The 22,345-nt window shown below is 45.5% G+C and overlaps 1 protein-coding gene and 1 non-coding gene across 4 annotated transcripts in view; both read left to right on the top strand.

Annotated features, from left to right (window-relative positions):
- The window catches only part of FBXL4 (F-box and leucine rich repeat protein 4), a 73,211-nt gene that overhangs the window by 5,223 nt on the left and 45,643 nt on the right, over positions 1–22,345 (top strand). For all 3 annotated transcript variants that reach the window (XM_033938875.1, XM_033938873.1, XM_033938874.1), the window contains exons 3-4: positions 5,591–5,933; positions 20,501–20,745. In XM_033938875.1, coding sequence (XP_033794766.1) covers positions 5,591–5,933; positions 20,501–20,745 — 588 coding nt within the window. The remainder of the gene's footprint in view (positions 1–5,590; positions 5,934–20,500; positions 20,746–22,345) is intronic.
- TRNAK-UUU lies at positions 972–1,044 on the top strand. Its single transcript has one exon. It is a non-coding gene; the product is annotated as a tRNA-Lys (tRNA).

Raw genomic sequence — 22,345 nt, 5'->3', positions numbered from 1 at the left:
AGTTTGTGATGACTTTTATTTAGAGAAAAGAAATAATACTCAATGGGAAAAAAAATGCATCCTGCTCTTAACAGCCAGGCAAAGGAACTTGCCACGGGAGGGACTGAGTGACTTGTCGGTCCACAGCTGAATTTCGCTGAGCCTCATTAAGGGGCCTCCCTTTATAGCAGTGGTCTCAAACTCAAACCCTTTGCAGGGCCACATTTTGGGTTTGTAGGTATTTGGAGGGCCTCAGAAAAAAATAGTTGATGTCTTATTAAAGAAACGACAATTGTACATGAGGTAAAACACTTTATAGTTATAAATCTTTCCTTTTGGCTAAGTCTTAATAATAATATTGTAATTTATAGCTAAAGAGAAATATGATCAAGAAACTGTTTTATTTTATTTTTGTGATTATGATAAACATACCAAGGGCCTCAAAATAGTACCTGGCCTCATGTGGCCCCCAGGCCACTGCTTTATAGCAACCTTCGCATACAATATTTACCTTCCAAACACACAGAGGATGGTACATATTCCCAGAAAGTGAGGATGTTACATATATTTCAAAATATTGTTTTAAATCTTTATTAATTTTCAAATATTAACACTTTAAATATACAAATAATTCAAAAAACAATCATTTTCTCCCCCCTCCTCCCCTTAACTAATAAAAGTAGAAGTACATATTTAATTTCAATATACATTCCCCTCCCCCCGCCCACCCACCCTGGATGTGTAAGGTAGTCGGATAAAAGGAAAAGTACATGACAGTTATTGTGACTCAATAAATGCGGTCAATGGGCTCCACACCATTTTAAATGCGTTACTATATCCCAAACATTCCGCGTTCATTCTTTCATACTTGTAAACTTATATGTTCCAGTTACATCTAGCTTATACAGAATGAACAAAAAAAATATTTATATGTGAAAATTCAAATCCCAGACAGCCCCAGTCAGTCAGGGCAGATGTGCTGTCTGACTGGGGCCCAAGTAGCTCAGTCGGTAGAGCATCAGACTTTTAATCTGAAGGTCCAGGGTTCAAGTCCCTGTGTGGGTGGGGCAGCCATTTTGGGAGATAAATCCTTCTTCAGGTATATCAGTGATAGAAGAAAAAACTCAGGCGGGATTGTACGTCTTAGGAAACCAGACGGAGACTATGTGGAAAGGATTCGGAAAAAGCCCAACTATTAAATGAATACTTCTGCTCAGTCTTCACCCGAGAAGCGCCAGGGCTCGGCCCTCAGCTACAGACAAGGGTTGGCTCAGTTGACCCGTTTAGTAACTTTGAGTTTACGCCCAGCAGTGTCTACGGTGAGCTGTCAAAGCTCAAGGTTAACAAAGCAATGGGGCTGGACAACCTGCACCCCAGGGTGCTTAGGGAGCTGAGTGATGTCTTGGCGGAGCCACTGTCCGCGCTCTTCAACCTCTCCCTTAGTACAGGCAGCGTCCCGTTGGACTGGAGGACGGCTAACGTCATTCCACTCCACAAGAAAGGCTCAAAGATGGAGACAGCAAACTACAGACCAGTGAGTCTAACATCGATAGTGAGCAAACTAATGGAAACTCTAATCAAACACCAATTAGATAAGATCCTGGATGAGGAGAATCTACGGGATCCCCGACAACATGGATTTACTAAGGGGAGATCCTGCCAATCCAACCTGATCAGCTTCTTTGACTGGGTAACGGGGAAGCTGGATATTGGGGAGTCCCTGGACATCGTGTACCTGGACTTTAGCAAAGCATTCGATAGCGTACCACACCGCAGGTTACTGAGCAAGATGAGTTCTTTAGGATTAGGTAACACATTGACGAAATGGGTTGGGAGCTGGCTTGGAGGTAGGCTCCAAAGGGTGGTGGTGAACGGCACCCCCTCCGAAATGACGGAGGTAGATTAGTGGAGTACCACAGGGCTCAGTCTTGGGCCCAATCCTATTCAACATCTTTATAAGAGACTTGGCAGAAGGGCTTCGAGGTAAAATAACATTATTCGCCGATGACGCCAAACTGAGTAATGTAGTGGGCAAATGCACAACAGACGAAGATTCAGTGCCCGACAACATGATGCACGACCTACTCCTACTGGAGTGATGGTCTAGGACATGGCAACTCAACTTCAATGCCAAAAAATGCAAAGTTATGCACCTGGGCAGCCAGAATCCATGCAAGTCTTATACCCTTAATGGCGAGATCCTAGCAAAAACGGTAGCAGAACGAGACTTGGGGGTAATCGTCAGTGAGGACATGAAGTCTGCCAATCAAGTGGCGCAGGCTTCGTCCAAGGCAAGACAAATCATGGGCTGCATACGAAGGGGTTTCGTCAGTCGTAAGGCGGAAGTCATTATGCCATTGTATAGATCCATGGTGAGGCCCCACCTGGAATACTGAGTGCAATTCTGGAGGCCGCATTATCGCAAGGATGTGCTGAGACTGGAGTCGGTGCAAAGAATGGCCACCCGGATGGTCCTCGGGACTCAAGGATCTACCATAGCGAAAAACGGCTTGACAAATTACAGCTATACTCGCTCGAGGAGGCGCAGAGAGAGGGGGACATGATCGAGACGTTCAAGTATCTTACGGGCCGCATCGAGGCGGAGAGAAGATATCTTCTTTTTCAAGGGTCCCACGACAACAAGAGGGCATCCGTTGAAAATCAGGGGCGGGAAATTACGAGGTGACACCAGGAAATTCTTTTTCAACTGAAAGAGTGGTTGATCGTCTGGAATAGTCTTCCACTACAGGTGATTGAGGCAGCAGCGTGCCTGAATTTTAAGGCCAAATGGGATCGGCACATGGGATCTATTCACAGGGCAAAGGTAGGGGAGGGACATTAAGGTGGGCAGACTAGATGGGCCGTGGGCCCTTATCTGCCGTCTATTTCCTATGTTTCTATGAATCAGTCTGGGAGTTTCACTGATAAGGAACTCAGCTCCAACAGGCACTAACCATTCCCAGCAGGCTTCTAACAACAAGATAAGAGCTTCACTGGTGAGTCGGCTAAAGCAAGGGGCAATCATGACTGCTTTTTATGCAATGCCGATACTGCTAGGCGTTCAGATGAGAGCATCACCTTAATACTGCTCAGTCTAGACTTTCAGGTGATGCTCTACATACTTCAAACCCAATCACGTGACATGGACTCACTTCGCACCTATGAGAGGACCTTAACAGGGACACTGTGGAGAATTTCACAGGTACATGCACAATTTAGCATACGGAAAACAAATTAGAGGCAACGCAATGTGCAGGAGAGGAGAACCACTGCTGCAGACTGTGATTTAAAGAGACTCTTATCAAACCCAATCACGTGACCCGGACATGCTTCGCACCTATCAGATGACCTTAAAAGAGACTCTGTGGAGAAAGCACAGGTACAGGCACAATGTAGCATACAGAAAACAAATTAGAGGCAAAACAATAAAATAAAGTGTGGGTTAAGTGACTTGCCCAGAATTACAAGGAACTGCAGTGGGAATTGAACCATTAACCTATAGGCTACTCCCTCATAACAACAGCCTGCCTGACAGTGTCAAAAGCCGCAGATTTAACTGGACCCAAAGGATATTGAAGCTCTAGTTGGCATACTTTGTGACAATATCTACAATTTCTACTACAGTGGAACCTTGGTTTGCGAGCATAATTCGTTCCAGAAGCATGCTCGTAAACCAAAGTGCTCGTATATCAAAGCGAGTTTCCCCATAGAAAGTAAGGGAAACTCGCATGATTCATTCCACATCCCCAAAAGCCCCCCCCCCCCACCCAGAGGCCACTGGCGCTTCCACCCCCATTCCGGGAACTGGCATCACCCACCCAAACCCTTACCATGATCGGGCATCGGCACGCACCACCAACCCACAGGATGTGCCAGTGCCCAAAGAGCTTGCCGCTGATTCTGCTGGACCTTGAGCATCTGCGCATGCTCAAGGCCTTCTGGCTCCCGCTCTCTCTAAGAATCTCAGAAAGAGCGGGAGCTAGAAGGCTTTGAGTATGCGCAGATGCACAAGGCCCAGGAGAATCATAGAAACATGGAAGATGACGGCAGAAAAGGGCTACAGCCCATCAAGTCTGCCCACTCTGCTTACCCACCCCCTGTCTATGCCCTAATGACCCAATTTCCTTATCTTGACCCTCGTAGGGATCCCACATGGGTATCCCATTTATTCTTAAAGTCTGGCACGCTGTCTGCCTCGATCACCTGCACTGGAAGCTTGTTCCAATGATCAACCACTCTCTCTGTGAAGAAATACTTTCTGGTGTCGCCATGAAATTTTCCGCCCCTGAGTTTGAGCGGGTGCCCTCTTGTGGCCGAGGCAGACGGCAGGCTTTTTGGGCACCGGCACATCCTATGGGTTGGTGCTGCGTGCCGGTTCCCGATTGCAGTTAGGGTGCGGGTGGAGGGGGCGATGACAGTTCTCGGGGGCGACACCTTGCATATTGAGTCAATGCTCGTTTGTGAGCCAAGATTTGCAAGAGTGTTTTGCTCGTCTTGCAAAACACTCGCAAACCGCGTTACTCGCAAACTGAGGTTTGACTGTATTACAGAACAGGCATACACAGAAAAAACTAGATGCTTGATTAAATGGCTGGACCTCAACCAAGAAATCTATCAATTGGTGTAAGACTGCCTTCTCCCATGACTTTCATTAAAACTGGCAAATTAGAGACTGTTGTATAGGAAGCAACACCTTCCCAGTCAGAGAGCTTCCTCTTTAAAATAGGTATTGCAGTTGATGTTTTAAAAAGTCTGGTTATTGAGCCCTTCAAATAAATAAACTATAAACCAGAAATGGAAATATTTATCCCCATAACACAATGAGTATGCTGGTAGGAAATATAGTTAATATGCTTCTGACTTAACCTGCCCTAAATTACTAGGTTTCCAAGCAAATAATAGTTGTAAGACAACGCCACCTAATTAAACCACCCTGCCATCTTCATTCGCATGCACCTGTATAGCTATACCAGAACCTATGCCCATCAACTCCATTATCGCCGCTGTCCACGATTCCTCAGTTCTGTCAAAAGTTGAGCAAAGATGATCAATCTAACTGTCAAAAAAAGAGCCAGAAATCATCATTTCTTATCAAAGTGCTACTTCAAATGTGCTGGTTGTAAGGTTATAAGTAATCACAGTGCAGCTATGGGCTATGCACAATAGTAAATAACTGATAAAATCAACTGAAAATTGATGTTTCAGGGAGGCTGGTATGTGACAAGTAGCTCAGATGACTTGCCATTCAGAGGCATTCTCCCAAAATTGACATGTTGCTTCCTGTACATTTGCTGTAGTGCTGTCCTAACCAATATTACATCAATTTGTTCTGATCAATGACACACGTTAACAAGGCCATATTTCATCGGAGCATTTTGGCCAGCAATGTTCCAAACATGTAGGGTTTTTAAAATGTTTTAATTTTTAACGGCCTGCTTTTCAACTTCTGGTTGGGTAATGTTTACACTGCTGATTATTTTCATTTAAACTCATATTCTTGTTATATACCTTGTGTAGAATGGAGCATACCACAATTAAGCAATATAGACAAGAGCATGGTGTACAATTGAAATCATTCTCCCAGTGATCTGTATGTGTCTTTCTTTTGTAGATGGGAAAACGATTTGGTCTGGAGAGCCCATCAAGGTGAATTCCCCCCAGGCTCGCCAATTCTCACCTTGTATCAGAGAAATAAACTTCCCACGAACTTGATTCGTTTGGAAATCAACAGTTCTTTGCTGGACTATTACACTGAGCTAGATGCAGTGGTACTCTATGGCATGAAAGAGAGACCTGTGCTTTCACTGAAGACTACGGTCATCAATATGAATGACTTGGATGAGGACTGTGACGAAAAAGAGGGATGTGACATGGGAAGCCTCAACAGACAGTTCAGTAGCACTGGCTTGAAGGAATGGACAAGCAATGGATATTTTGATAAGCTGCCTTATGAGGTAGGAAACAAAGCATTATATAGAATGCATTACAGACAAGAAGCATCAAACATCTTTTTGGCAGGGAAGCCCAGCCAGAAGTTGTAAAGAAAGTTTTACACATTTGTGCAGCATTGTGGAGTTGATAAACTCCAGCTCCTCTGTTTTTCTACTGCCCAACTCTGACTCCAGGTTTGACTCCAACGCCCACCAATTCTAGGCTTAAACAGTACTGGTAAATATAACGCAGATCCAGGACAAAATTTTATATATATATAGTATAAAATGATAAATTTACCATATGTTATAATGTTTTTTTTATTTTGAAACTGGAGCCAGATGGCACAGTTTTATCAACTATCCAAAATTGTTTCTGATTATGATTCCAACTCCACAGCCATGCTTTTATGAATGGTATTGTGTGAGTGTATCTTTCTATTATATATGAGGGATCTTCAAAAAGTTTCCACACTTTTTTTTAACATTATTTATTAAATATCTCAGAAATAAGTTAAATCACTTTTCCACCAGTGAGCTGGATTGCCTGACTGATTTAGTCACATGGCATTTTCAACATGTCCTCTTACCACTTCTCCTACCCCAATCATTTCCTACAAAAATATGAAAGAGCAGAAATTTTTTGAAAATCTCTCATATACTGTATCTCGGAGAGAGGCGGGAGCCAGAAGGCCTTGAGCATGCACAGATGCTCAAGGCCCAGTCCGGCAAACAGCACGATTTTTGGGCACTGACACCTCCTGTGGGTTGGTGCTGCATGCCGGTGTCAGATGGGGGTAAGGCTTCAGTTTGGGCAGTTGTTCGCAAGGGGGGGCGGCGATCCCGGTTCGTGGGAGGGCAGTGTTTGCAAGCGGGGAGGGTGATGCCGGTTCACGGGGGGGGGGGGGGGGTATATGGAAGCACACCAGTGGCCTCGGGAGTGGGGGAGTCTTTTGGGGATGTGGTGGGGTGGGGTGGGGGGGAGGTGGAACCAATCAAGCGAGTTTCCCTTACTTCCTATGGGAAACTCGCTTTGATATACAAGTAATTTGGTTTACAAGCACGCTTCTGGAACGAATTATGAACCATGAAGGTTCCACTGTGTGTGTGTGTATAAATAAATTTTTATATATATATATATATATGTGTGTGTGTGTGTATATATATATATATATATATATATATACATATACACATACATATATCTATATAAAAAATAGTGCCTTACAATTCTTCATACCCATGTATATTTTTCAGATTCTGCTAATGCATTTTGAATTGTATTTATCAAAGTAGGAGTTTATTCACTAATCTTTACAAGATAACTATATTTAGAACATGACAGAACAATCTATAGAAAGTATTCAAAAATAATTATGAACAAGAAACCAAAATATAGAGATGGTTTAAGTCTTCATACACCCCTAATTCAGTGCTTGATGGGAAGCCCTTTTTATACATCATTAACAGCCACCAGTCATTTGCCAACTTTGCACAGTGGGGATAGTGCAGTTTTTGCCCATTTTTCTTGGAAAAATTGCTCAGCCTCTTTCAGGTAGGCTGGGAATTATATGGATTGCAGTCTTCAAGTTGTTCCACAGATTTTCTGTTAGATTCAGGTCTGAGCTCTGATTGAGCCACTCAGACATTCTCTTTCTTTTGCTTTTGCTTTTGCTTTGTGCTGAAAGGTGAATCTTCCCCCCAGTCTGAGGTTTGTGGTAGACTGGAACAGGTTTTCCTCCAGAATCTGCCTGTAGTTTGCACCATCCATCTTTCTCTCTACAGTATCATTATACATTTTTCTGCTCTGGCTGTAGCAAAGTATCCTCATAACATAATACTTCCATCATCATGCTTTAATGCAGGATGGTTATGTTATGTGCAGTCTTATATCCTGCTGAATCCTTGCAAAATGGAGTTCTAGGCAAGTTACAAGTAGCATATCACTTCAAATTAAACATATAACTGTCAGCCTTACATTACTGTCAGCATTTCTGATGGCATAACTAGAGGGTCAGCAAAGGACTCTAGGATATTATGTTAATCTGACTCTGGGCATGTTAGTGCGGATATACTGAATAATCCCCCTGCATAGAATCTTCATATCTTGAGTATCTAACCAGCCTGGATTTCTCAAGAAGATATGTTAACTACAGTACTTGAATGGAACAAAAGATGTTAGACAGACTGATTTCATCTACCATTCCTGCAAGAGTGTCACACCTTTCTTATCAATTGAGGGCCAATGTCTCTAACAAGTACCAAATTAGGGCACAGAAAGATGCTGGAAAATACTTAACAACAATAGATGCTATTTTTAGAACAAGACTCAAAATTATAAATGCAGACAAAACCCTCTCCTTTCTCTCATGCTCTGGACTCTCTGCCTCCTCTCTTCCCCCTCTTAGCCCCTTCACACTCCATATCTCAGCTGCTCAAGAGACACATAGGAGCAACTGTCTCTGATTCACCAAAGCCCAGAAGTAGCTCTAAATCTAACCGTATATTAAGTATTTGTAAAAGCAAATTTCTATATTTATGCAAAATATATAAAATATACCTTTTTATGCAACCACTTTTGGCTATCATTGTTATTCATTTTATTTCCCGCTGCTCAACTGAGGCCTGAACCCAGAATCTCTCAGCATAGCCACAAAAGACTAGCTAAAAACACTCTTTTAAACACAAAAGATTACATTTGGGAGCACAAGATCTGACAAGAATCATACATGTTGCATCAAGTTATACATAATACTTAAATCTATATGTGGAAAGTACAGACATCTAAATCTGCATAATATAACATAACATAAAATACCATTTATATACCGTAAAACCTTGCAGATCTGTGTGGTTTAACAAATGAAAAATAAATTGAGCATCTACAGTGAATATAAAAATGAATCTTTCAGAAACTTCCCATATAAATAGGTGTTTAACAATTAACTAAAATGTAAATAGGATATGGACCTAGAAAACAACTGGTCAGCATCCCAATTAGCTACTTGAAATGATAAATAATCAGTATCTTTTATAAACACAGCTCCTAACCTTAGGAAAAGTAAACAGTGTTGGTTTACATAAGGAACGTCTAGAACTGGCAAATTTAAAATGATCTACTAGATAACCAGGAGCCAAGCCATAAAAGACTTCATAACACAAACTTAAAAACAACTCTAGCCTCAACAGGGCGTCACTGCTATTCCATATAATAAGGGGTTACATGTTCTGATTAAGTTTGAAAATCAAACTAACTGCTGTGTTCTGTATTAAACAAAACCAACATAGATTTTTACGATAACCAGCCCAATGAACAATATTAGAGTAGTCTAACGTGCTTAGGACTAAGGATTGAACCAATAACCTTAAAGGGGTTGCCATTGAAATAAGGCCTAACCGCATGAAGTTTCCATAACATGAAGAAGCATTTATCCCAGGACAAGCAGGCAGCATATTCTTAACGCATGGGTGACGTCACCGACGGAGCCCCGGTACGGACACTTTTAACTAGAAAGTTCTAGTTGGCCTTCCCGCCCGACGGAGGAGTGCGTGGTCCCCAGTTTCTTCGTTTCCGCGGAGCGAAGAAGACGCATGTGTTTTCAACGGCCGTTGAAAAATCTACTTTTTGCCTTCCCGCTCGCGAAATTCTCCACTTTTTTGTTCTTTTTCCCTTCGGGTTCCTTTTTCGTTAAAAAAAACAAAAAAAAGCTTTGCTTTTGTTTTTTCCCTTATTTTTAGGCCGGCCCCGGCGGGGCCTGTTGCCACCATACAGGCCTCCGGTTTTGATTTTGCGGAGGCCATGTTTCCCTTCATGCCCCCTCAGCCGGGCTTTAAGAAGTGCCAGCGGTGTGCACGCCCGATCTCTCTCACTGACCCGCACAACTGGTGTCTACAGTGTTTGGGTCCAGAGCATCGGGCTGACACCTGCACCCGCTGTGCTACTCTTAAAAAACGCACATTAAAAAATAGGCAGATTCAGCAGAATATCCTTTTCGGTACCGGATCTGCCATGGAATCTGCCGCGCCCTCGACGGCACCGCAAAAGTCGGCACCGACTACTTCGACGACGCCTGATCCTTCCTCGGGGTCGCTAGCACCAGGTAAGCCGGCTAAGAAGCCTTCCACTTCCCTTGAGCGCCCTCCTGCCACAGCGGCGACGCCGGTCCTCCCGGCATCACGCCGACCCCGCAAACGCTCCACCCCGATTTCGGTGAGTGCCTCGTCATCGGCCTCCTCATCGCCGGGGCATGGAGCGGCACCTATGGTACCGAAAAAGAAAAAAGCGGTACCGGTGCCTCCTCTGGACGCCCGCATTGCGGCCATACTCCAAAGCCAATTGCAGGAGCAACTACAGCAGCAATTCCAACACCTGTTGCCAGCAATGTTGGCCCCACTCCTTCCGGTACCGGACCGGCCCGAGCCTCGCACCATACCACCGGTGTCGACCCCATCGGAACCGTTGAACACATCCATGCCGGTGCTCGCGGCCGAACCACTCAATCCTCCCGTGCAACCACGCTCTGATGCCGACCCTCCCCGACATCAAGAACGACACCGGTCCCCCCGAGACCGCGACCGGCACCGATCTTCCTCCCCCGGTACCGTCTCGATGCGCTCTGGCCAGTCTCTCTCTAAGACTCGCCACACTGAGCCATCCACACCACCGTCCCGTCCTGCACACCCCGACGTCAGGGACCCGGACTTGTGGGAAGAATCCCCACCCGGTACTGAGGATGAGGCTTCGTCAATGGACGAGGAACCCTCGATGGTCGATACCGGTTCCAAACCTGAACAATCCTCATTCACCAAATTTCTTCGGGAAATGTCGGCGGCTCTTTCTATCCCATTAGAGTCCGACTCTAAAAAGTCCCAGGCCTTTCTCGATGCCCTAGATTTTGAACAACCCCCCAAAGAATTCCTTAAGTTACCCGTCCACGACATCTTACGGGAAACTTTTTACAAAAATTGGAAAACCCTCTCACTGTACCGGGAGCCCCTCGAAAACTGGATAGTTTGTACAGGGTCATTCCGATCCCGGGGTTCGATAAACCTCAAATACCCCATGAATCTCTTCTAGTCGAGTCCACTTTAAAGAAGACCCAGGGCTCCAGTGTTTATGCCTCCACCGCTCCTGGCAGAGAGGGCAAAACGATGGATAAATTTGGCAAGCGACTTTATCAAAATGCAATGCTTGCCAACAGGGCTAATAATTACACCTTTCACTTCTTCTACATGAAGCATTTGGTGCAACAACTTTCATCCTTGCAAAAATATATCCCTGAGCGTAAGGTCCCCCTTTTTCAACAACAAATTTCCAGCCTACTTCAACTGCGGAAATTCATGGTTCGCTCCATTTATGACTTCTTCGAGCTGACCTCTCGAGCATCTGCCATGGCTGTTGCCATGCGGCGTCTGGCCTGGCTGAGAGTTTCTGATCTCGACATCAACCATCAAGACCGCCTGGCGAACGCACCTTGTCTTGGTGATGAACTCTTCGGGTAGTCTCTGGACTCCACAACTCAGAAACTCTCGGCTCACGAGATCAGGTGGGATACTCTGGTGAAACCTAAAAAGAAGGCTCCACCTGCTCGACCCTACAGACAGCAGTCCTCCTACCAACGCAGGTTCTCGGCCAGACCTCTCAACCCGCCACAACAGCAGCCTCACCGACCTCGTCAGCAGCATCAACATCCGCCTCGCTCCCAGTCTCACCAACCTGCCAAGCCTCTCCCTCCGTCAAAACCATCTCAGCCCTTTTGACTCTTTTCTCCAGGGCATAGCCAGTCTCCCACCATCGTTGCCTCTTCCTCAGCCTATCGGAGGACGCCTACAAATTTTCCTCAGCCGTTGGGAGGTCATCACATCAGACCAGTGGGTCCTCAACATCATTCGCCACGGCTACTCTCTCAACTTCCAGACTCTTCCACCAGACAATCCTCCCATAGAGTCTGCTTCTCACTCCTCCCAATCCCTCCTCCTCCTGAGGGAGGTTCAATCCCTCCTTCTTCTCAATGCCATCGAAGAGGTACCCTCAGACCAAAGGGTTCAGGGATTCTACTCCCGCTACTTCCTGGTTCCCAAGAAGACAGGAGACCTCCGTCCCATCCTCGATCTCCGGGATCTCAACAAGTGTCTGGTCAAGGAAAAATTCAGAATGCTCTCCCTTGCCACGCTTTACCCTCTTCTCTCTCAACACGACTGGCTATGTTCCCTAGACCTTAAAGAGGCCTACACTCACATTCCAATCAATCCGGCTTCACGTCGCTACCTCCGGTTTCAGATACAGCACCATCACTACCAGTACAAAGTGCTACCCTTTGGCCTCGCATCATCGCCCAGGGTGTTCACCAAGTGCCTTATTGTGGTGGCGGCCTTCCTCAGGTCTCACAACCTTCAGGTGTTCCCCTACTTGGACAATTGGTTGGTGAAAGCACCTACGTCTCCGCTTGTGCTACAAGCCACTCAACACACCATCTCTTTCCTCCATCTCCTGGGGTTCGAGATCAACTATCCCAAGTCACACCTGCTTCCCACACAGCGACTTCAGTTCATTGGTGCGGTTCTCGACACCACTCTGATGAGAGCGTTTCTCCCCTCCGACCGACAACGGACCCTCCTCCACCTCTGTCGTCAGGTGCTCCTTCATCACTCTGTCCCAGCTCGGCAGATGATGGTCCTCCTGGGCCACATGGCCTCGACGGTCCATGTGCTTCCGCTGGCGCGACTCCACCTCAGGACACCTCAATGGACTCTAGCCAACCAATGGTCGCAGACCACGGATCCTCTTTCTCATCCCATCTCTGTGACATCGTCTCTTCAGCAATCTCTTCAATGGTGGTTGAACTCCTCCAATCTTTCCAGGGGTCTACTCTTTCATCTACCCCCTCACTCCATGATCATAACCACAGATGTCTCCCCCTATGCGTGGGGAGCTCACCTGGGAGATCTTCGCACCCAAGGACTCTGGACCCATCAGGAGCGTCAACATCACATCAATTTCCTGGAACTCAGGGCCATGTTTTATGCCCTCAAGGCCTTCCAGCACCTTCTCTATCATCAGGTTCTTCTCCTGTGCACAGACAACCAAGTCGCCATGTACTACATAAACAAGCAAGGCGGCACCGGATCTCCCCTCCTCTGTCAGGAGGCCATCCGCATCTGGACCTGGGCCACGACCCACAGTCTCTTCCTCAAGGCTGTCTACATCCAGGGCGAACAGAACTCCCTGGCCGACAATCTCAGCCGCATCCTTCAACCTCACGAGTGGTTTCTGGATCTTCACATACTACACTCCATCTTCGCTCGGTGGGGCACGCCTCAGGTGGACCTCTTTGCAGCGCCTCACAACCATCAGCTGCCCCAGTTTTGTTCCAGACTCTTCTCTCCTCATCGTCTGGCCCCAGATGCATTCCTGCTCATCTGGACGGATCGGTTCCTCTATGCCTTCCCCCCACTACCTCTGATGTTGCGGACGTTATTCAAACTCCGCAGGGACAAAGCCACCATGATTCTCATCGCCCCTCAGTGGCCTCGCCAACACTGGTTCTCCCTCCTGCTCCAGCTCAGCTCCAGAGCTCCCATTCCTCTTCCTGTGTTTCCTACTCTACTTACACAGCAACATCAGTCTCTACTGCACCCCAATCTGTCCTCGCTTCACCTGACAGCTTGGTTTCTCTCGGGCTGACCTCTCCAGAGAATCTGTCTCAGCCTGTCCGTCGTATTTTGGATGCCTCCAGGAAACCGGCTACCCTCCAATGTTACCATCAGAAGTGGACCCGGTTCTCCTCTTGGTGTCTACTACATCACCACGACCCTACCTCATTGGCGGTGGAAACTGTACTGGACTATTTGCTCTCTCTATCCGACGCTGGCCTCAAGTCTACCTCAATCAGAGTCCACCTCAGTGCCATCACTGCATTTCATGAACCTATCCTCGGAAAGCCTCTCACGGCTCATCCACTGGTTTCCCGGTTCATGAGAGGCCTCTTCAATGTCAAACCACCTCTGAAGCCTCCTCCAGTCGTCTGGGACCTGAATGTGGTTTTATCCGCTCTCATGAAACCTCCTTTTGAACCTCTTGCCACAAATTCTCTCAAATTTCTTACGTGGAAGGTGCTTTTCCTCATTGCCATCACCTCTGCCAGGAGGGTTAGTGAGCTGCATGCACTGGTTGCAGACCCACCTTTCATGGTTTTAAACCATGACAAGGTGGTTCTGCGTACCCATCCTAGATTTCTTCCCAAGGTGGTCTCGGACTTCCACCTCAACCAGTCCATTGTCTTGCCTGCCTTTTTCCCGAAGCCCCATTCTCATCCTGGGGAACAGGCGTTACACACGCTGGACTGTAAGCATGCCCTTGCATACTACCTTGACCATACCAGGGCTCACCGCTCTTCCCCTCAGCTTTTTCTGTCCTTCGACCCTAACCGTCTAGGTCGTCCTGTTTCTAAACGGACGCTTTCCAACTGGCTTGCTGCCTGCATTGCATTCTGTTATGCTCAGGCCGGTGTCTCACTGGAAGGTGCTGTCACGGCCCACAAGGTAAGAGCTATGGCTGCCTCTGTGGCTTTCCTCCGCTCCACGCCCATTGAGGAGATCTGCAAGGCTGCCACTTGGTCCTCAGTTCACACGTTTACTACCCACTACTGTCTGGATGCCTTCTCCAGACGGGATGGACACTTCGGCCAATCTGTGTTACAAAATTTATTTTCCTAATGGCCAACCATCCCTCCTCCCTCTCTGTTAGCTTGGAGGTCACCCATGCGTTAAGAATATGCTGCCTGCTTGTCCTGGGATAAAGCACAGTTACTTACCGTAACAGGTGTTATCCAGGGACAGCAGGCAGATATTCTTATGTCCCACCCACCTCCCCGGGTTGGCTTCTTAGCTGGCTTATCTTAACTGGGGACCACGCACTCCTCCGTCGGGCGGGAAGGCACTCACGCATGCGCGGTGCGGCCAACTAGAACTTTCTAGTTAAAAGTGTCCGTACCGGGGCTCCGTCGGTGACGTCACCCATGCGTTAAGAATATCTGCCTGCTGTCCCTGGATAACACCTGTTACGGTAAGTAACTGTGCTTTCCGGACTAAAGCATCAATCTGTTTAATCATAGATAAATTCTTATCCAAATGGATTCCCAATATTTTGATGGTTGAGACAATAGGGTAGGAAATTCCATTCAATACCAGATTCTTTTCATTACATTTATTTGGAGTAGCTAAGAAAAACCTAGGTTTTTTTTTTTTTTTTATAATTGAAATTTTTATTAATAAAGAAAATGCACAAGAGAGCAAGGCAGTACACAGCACAAGCGAAAACAAAGGCAATCAATAATCAGGCTCTCAATAACAAAATAAGAAAAACAATGATGTACAATAAAATATGCAAAAATACAGAATCAACAACGTCCCAAGCCCTTCCCCCCCCACCCCCGGTGACAAGCCCAGACTCCCACTCCAACAGTGAGAAAAACCTAGTTTTGTCTGAGTTAAGCTTTAATTTAAAATCCTTCAGTTGTCAACAGTCAAAATTATTGAGGATATAAATTGTGAGGCCATGGAAGGTTGGGAAGATAAAGGAATTACAATGGTTATGTTATTAGCATAACTATATAATTTTATTCCCAAATTAGTTAATCTCATTCTCTAGGATGCTAAGTAGATGTAAGTAATGGGGAAAGAGGAGACCCTGTGGAACATCATGGATTACTCCATGTTCTTGAACAAACATTTTCAAAATAGACTTGATAGGTCCAAGATTGTAAAAAAAAAAAAAAACCCTGAAATACTTTTCCAGAAATGCCAATACCATGCAAACAATCAAGTAATTTTTTGTGATCAAGATCCAAAGCACAACTCAAATCAAATTGTATAATAAGGGCACTGGAAGCTTTACTAAACAGGGCAAGAAGATAATCTATTAATGAAGCTAACACAGTCTCTGTACTATATAAAGAACGAAAGCCTGATTGAGAATCATGCAGAATTGAAAAATATGCTATCCTTCCAGTAGTTTAATAAAGAAAGAAATGGAGGCAATAGACCTGGTTACATCTTCTTGAAGGTGTAGGCTCCAGAATTTGTACACAGTATTTTAAATGGGGTTTCACTAGAGTTTTTATACAGGGCATCTTAATCTCATTTTCTCTGAGGACAAGCTGGCATAATACTCTCACATGTAGGTGAAGTCATCCATGGAACCCGGTATGGACAGAAAGCTGTGCCCATTCTGCACACATGCAGGTGCCTTCTTGCCCAACTTTAGCTCTTGGGAACAGCTTTGTTTTCTGCAGAGCTGAGAAGCTGTCTTCAGTGTTCTTAGCGAGTCAAACTTCTTCGATGTTCGATGCATTCCTGTCATTATTTTTCTTCCTTTTTGTTTGGATAAGGTTTGGACGATCTTGTGGCCAGTGTTAACCAGTTGTCGGCCGAAGACCCTTCCAAATAGCAGACCATGGAGAATGTGCGAGGGTCTTCTTGGAGTAATTTCATAGCTGTAGAAAATTTTGACAGTACTCCAGAGGGTTTCTCTAACTAGAGATCGTTTCAAGGGTCCCAACAACATAATATAACAGTACTCTTGTATACCGCTGCAACCTCGCAGCTCTGTGAGGTTTACAAATAAAGAAGACTGTGCATATGCAGGGATATAGCAATCAGTTGCTAATAGTTTTTTCTTAAAAAGATAGGTTTTTAACAATTTCCTGAAGTTAAAATAGGAAATCAACTTACTAAAGCTCTTATCCCAAAGAGCAGCCTGGGTAAGCCATAATTCTACTGAAAAATCTCTTATATAAACAACCAAAAGCAAAAAAAATCTAATTTCACGAACAAGCCCTCCTGCCCCAGAGACCCCTCTACCCCACCCCACTAAGATACGGGTAGGAGTGATCCTAGGCCCTCCTGCCCCGACCCAGCCCCTCATCCACTGACCCACGAGACCCCCCTGCCGACCCCGAGCGACAATCTATCTAATGTATTAGACACTGATATCGAAATTTTATATACTTTCCAACAAGTCACTTAATCCTCCCATTGCCCAGGTACATAGATAAATTGTGAACCCATTGGGACAGACAGGGGAAAATGCTTGAGTACCTGAATAAATTCATGTAAACCATTCTGAGCTCCCTTGGGGGAATGGTATAGAAAACTGAATGAATAAATAAATCTTTGTTGGATAGAAATTTAAAAATAAGTGGTTGAAAAGGTTTCAGGTAAAAAATAACTCCACAATTGTAATAAAATGGAGTCATATTTGGTGTGGAGAAAGGCAGGTGAAAAGACACATCAGCTTTTGAAGATGGTCCAAATCAAACAGGAAGTTCCAGAGAAAAAAGTCTCCCTCCCCCCCAAAAAAAAAATCCAGTCCAATCACACCACACCATACTATCCATGAGGATAGTCTACAACACAGTTCTTCAACCGCCGGTCCGCGGATCGGTGTCGGTCTGCAAAAAAATCTTGCCGGTCCACGAAGGATTTGGTCCCCGCCGCAACGAAAGGCCGGTGTCAGCTGACTTGCAACTTCCTGTTGCAGTCGCTGTGCCGGGACTCCTGCCTTCGCCGGGACTCCTGCCTTCCACCGCGTTTGCCTCCTGCCTTGTCTCCGCACCTCCAGACCAGCAGCGGCAGCTCTGTGTGCTTTTAACTTCAGCACAGAGCTGCCCCTAAACAATAGTTTAGCGCGGTTTCATGAGGCAGCCTTGGGGCCTTTGCTAGGCCGGCCCACATCGCATCATCAAAGCGGGCCGGCCTAGCAAAGGCCCCGAGGCTGCCTCATGAAACCGCGCTAAACTACTGCTTAGGGGCAGCTCTGTGCCGAAGTTAAAAGTACACAGAGCTGCCGCTGTTGGTCTGGACTCTTGGGCCGCTGAAGGAAGGCAAAGAGCAGCTTCCTGGAGGTCTCCCTTCCTCTCGCCTTTGCAGGTCCCTTTTTTTTTTCCTTCAAATGGCAACGGGCCCCAGCATCGACATCAATCAAGTAAGTTCCACTGTTCCTTGCAAGCGGTTCTGCTCAGCCAAAGCTTCCCCTCTGACACGAGCCACCCTCAGGGGAAAGAAAGTGACCCGCAAAGGTGAGGGGAAGGGGGGCAGATGATGGAAGTTGGGGGAGGGGGGGAGAGAGAGAGAGAAGGGGCAGATGATGGAATGGAGGAGATGAGAGAGAGAAGGGGACAGATGATGGAAGTGAGAAGAAGGGAGAGAGAGCAGAATGCAGATGGATGTCAGTTGAGAGGGGAGAGCAGATGCTGAATGGAAGTGGGGAAAGAACACATACTGGATGGAAGGAGGAGATAAATAAAGGGGGAAGAAAATAGTAAAATAATGGAGGGGTGAGGGAAAGGGGTGACAAGCTGTGGGTAGACACGGTGAAAAGAGGGAAACAGGACTAAATAGTAAGAAAGAATTTAATTTAGATGGAGGCAGAAAATAGAGAAGGAAGACCAGAGAAGAAAAGGGAAGAGAGAGCAGAGAACGATATCAGATCTGAGTGGAGGAAATGAGAAGAGAGAGATGCTAAAAACCACAGGGGGGAGGGAAGGACAGAGATGCCAGACCATGAGGGGAATAGAAGGAAGATGATGGATGCCAGACCAAATTGGGGGGGGGGGGCAGGAGGAGAGATGGCAGGGAAAGACAGACAGTGAATGGAAGGGGCAGATGCAGGACTGAAGAGACAGAGAAGGTTATCATGCCGCTGTACTGGGCCATGGTACGCCCTCACCTGGAGTACTGCGTCCAGCACTGGTCACCGTACATGAAGAAGGACACGGTACTACTCGAAAGGGTCCAGAGAAGAGCGACTAAATGGTTAAGGGGCTGGAGGAGTTGCCATACAGCAAAAGATTAGAGAAACGGGCCTCTTCTCCCTTGAGCAGAGGAGATTGAGAGGGGACATTGATAGAAAACATTCAAGGTACTGAAGGGAATAGACTAGTAGCTAAGGACAGGTTGTTCACCCTCTGCAAGGCAGGGAAAAGAAGAGGGCACTCTCTAAAGTTGAAAGGGGATAGATTCCGTACAAACGTAAGGAAGTTCTGTGGTAGAAAGCTGGAACGCTCTTCCAGAGGCTGTTATAGGGGAAAACACCCTCCAAGGATTCAAGACAAAGTTAGACAAGTTCCTGATGAACAAGAACGTGCGCTGGTAGGGCTAGTCTCAGTTAGGGTGCTGGTCTTAGACCAGAGGGCCGCCACGTGAGCGGACTGCTGGTCATGATGGACCTCTGGTCTGACCCAGCAGTGGCAATTCTTATGTTCTTAGGGCAGACACTGGCTGAAAGAGAGTGAAAAGGCAATGAAAGCAGAAACCAGAGACGACAAAAGGTAGAAAAAAATAATTTTATTTCTATCTTGTGATTCAAATATATCAGATTTGAAATATGTATCTTGCTAGACATAACTGGGGAGTGCAAAGCCCAGGCAGTGCTTCTTTAGCTTCCAGCTGGCTTAGGGCTCTCTCTGACCAGGGAGCAGTTGCCCTAGTTCCACTCCCCTAACACCATTCCTGTCATGTGTGACTGTGGTATTCTGTTACATGATATTTGTGTAGCATTCTGTAATAATTTGGCTTATTCAGTTTTCTTGATAGTAGAGGGGATATATGTGAAGGGGAGACAGGAGTTTTGTTGATCTTTGCCCTGTATTATTTGTATTTATAAAAGACAAATGTATAGAATATTGTTTAGTTTTATACTTTAATAAAATATGTTTAATATAAAATCATAACTATTTGTGGCTTGTGCGGATGGGATCAGATGGTTTGTGGGACTGACCTCGCGGGGACGGGGCGGCGATGGTTTTTTAAAAAAAAATTTCAGTCTTAGTAGTTTGCCGGTCCACGAAATAATTATTTTATTTCCGCCGGTCCATAGGTGTAAAAAGGTTGAAGAACACTGCTTTAGATTACTACTTTGGGGATGTTTTTGAATTTACTAATGTTTGCAATAGCAAGACTTCTTTAAGAGCTGCACTGTTAATAGCCGTGTTGAGAGGCACAAAACTCTTTAAAAAAAAAAAATCTTTATTCATTTTTAAACATACAATAAGTGTATCCATATGTTAAAACAAATTAATCATAAATATATCATTTAATAATCATTAAGAGTACAAATAATATGCTATTATAACCCACCCTTCCCATTATATAATCAAATACTTTGTACCATATATAATAATAAGATAATAAAATTATCCCCCCTCCCCCCTCATAATTGAACCTGTAAATTTAAGGGAAAAGATGTCATCTAATCAGTACAATATTTTGTTAATGGCTCCCACACATCTTGAAATTTCCTAAAACACCCTCTCTGTATTGCAACAAATCTTTCCATTTTATATATATGACATAGAGAATTCCATCAAAAATTATAATTTAGTCTATTCCAGTTCTTCCAGTTATAAGGCGCAAAACTCTTGATGAGAATGCCACTGCCGCTTTGCCCTGATTTGTAATATTTGAAATAATAGCTGTGAAATGTGTTGGACTTCTATTTAGTACCAGAATATCTCTCCACTTTGACTAACAGCTTTAACTTGGCTACTGAGTTTGGTGATTCTCGTCTTCCGTGTTTCTCTGTTTTGATATAGCTGATCCAGCTGATCATAAGCCACCTCACCTTACCTGATCTGTGCAGGCTAGCACAGACTTGCAAACGCCTGCACCAACATTGCTGTGACCCGCTGCAGTACATTCACCTTAGTTTACAACCTTACTGGGCAAAGTTGAACGACGCCTCTCTGGAATACCTACAGCCCCGCTGCACACTAACCCAGTGGCTGAATTTATCTTGGACTGGGAACAGGGGTGTCATCTCTGTATCGGGATTCAGCAGGTCAGTTCTGATTGGTTCAGCTCTGCTCTAGTGTTTTTCCAGGAAAAAGTGGCAGAGCAATTAGTACTTGAACAACAGAGTCGGTCCAGAGGGCAGCTACTATAATGGTCTGTGGTCTTTGTCATAAAGCATATGGAGACGGACTTAATGATCTTACTGTGTATACTTTGGAAGGAAGGCTGGATGGGGACATTTAAATACCTCCATTGCATAAATACACAGAAGGTAAGTCTGTTTTCCTGAAAATAAGCCCTAGCAGAATTTTCAGAGTAGGTCTTAATATTACCCAACATTTATCACCTTAAGATCTCGACAACTCTTTGGTAATTCTTATGTAACTCTTATGACATCTCTTATGCTATTCCTGTAAACTTTTAGGTAATTTCTGAAAACTTTTATGTAATCCGCCTTGAACCGCAAGGTATTGGCGGAATAGAAATCACTAATGTAATGTAATAAGCCTTACCCCCAAAATAAGCCCTAGTGCTGGGATTTGCCAGCAGTTCCCTTTTCCTCCCTCCCATCCCTTGTGCAGCAGAACCCTTAAGCAAGCACCCCCTCCCCCGCCACGCAGCCAAATCCCATCCTTCCCTCCCATCTGAACCCTACTGACCGCGAGCGATCCCTAGTACAGTGTTCTTCAACCACCGGTCCACAGAAATTTCCTGCCGGTCCACAGGGCCAGCATGTGCATCAGGCCCAAAACAGTGTTCTTCAACTGCCGGTCCACGGTGCGATCGATGTGGCGTTATCTTCGAGCCAGCTCTCTCTTCCTCACTGATTCAGTGCACAAAGCCACAGGCAGTGGCTCCTATGCGCATCCTGCACCTGAACTGGAAGCCTTCTCTCTGATGTTGCAGCGTCAGAGGGGAAGGCTTCCAGATGAGGCATGGGACGTACAAGGAGCCACTGCCCACAGCTTTGTGCACTGCATCAGTGAGGAAGAGGGAGCCGGCCTGAAGATAATACCGGGGTGGCATAAAATGGCCAGGCGGGAGCAGGCCAGAAGTTAAGGCATAGCATGGAGGGAGGGAGACAACAAAGGTAGGGGGGAATGATTTTATTTTTGAATTTAACGATTGAATTATGTCAATTTTGAGAATTTACATCTGCTGTCAGTGTGCTTTGTGTAGATTAATTTTGTGGTTAACCATTATGTGTTGTTAAAAAGATAATATTGTGTGTATCTATGAAAAATGAATGGAAAAAATAGTGTTACAATTAGTACTATTATGGGGGCGGGGTCTGGGGTGGAGATTGGGTAGAGATGGGCGGGGTCTGGCCCACGACTTAGCCCAGTGTTCTTCAACCGCTGGTCCACGGACCGATGCCGGTCTACAGAATAATTATTTTATTTCTGCCGGTCAATAGGTGTAAAAAGGTTGAAAAACACTGGCCTAGTACATACCTCCCTAAGCAGCGTCGTGCCGGCAGCACTCTAAACAGGCTGCTTCAACCTTGTCCGCCCGTAAATTCACTCTGTCGCGTGCCTAAAACTGAAATTGAATGACTTCCTGATCTTACCTCTCTTATCACCTGCACTAGGTCTCAAAACAAACTATTTTATAAAAGTAGATAGACTATGTAGATACTAGTCTTA

The sequence above is a fragment of the Geotrypetes seraphini genome, chromosome 3, assembly GCF_902459505.1.
Source record: "Geotrypetes seraphini chromosome 3, aGeoSer1.1, whole genome shotgun sequence".
Taxonomy (NCBI): Eukaryota; Metazoa; Chordata; class Amphibia; order Gymnophiona; family Dermophiidae; genus Geotrypetes; species Geotrypetes seraphini.
This window is presented reverse-complemented; position numbering and strand designations above follow the sequence as displayed.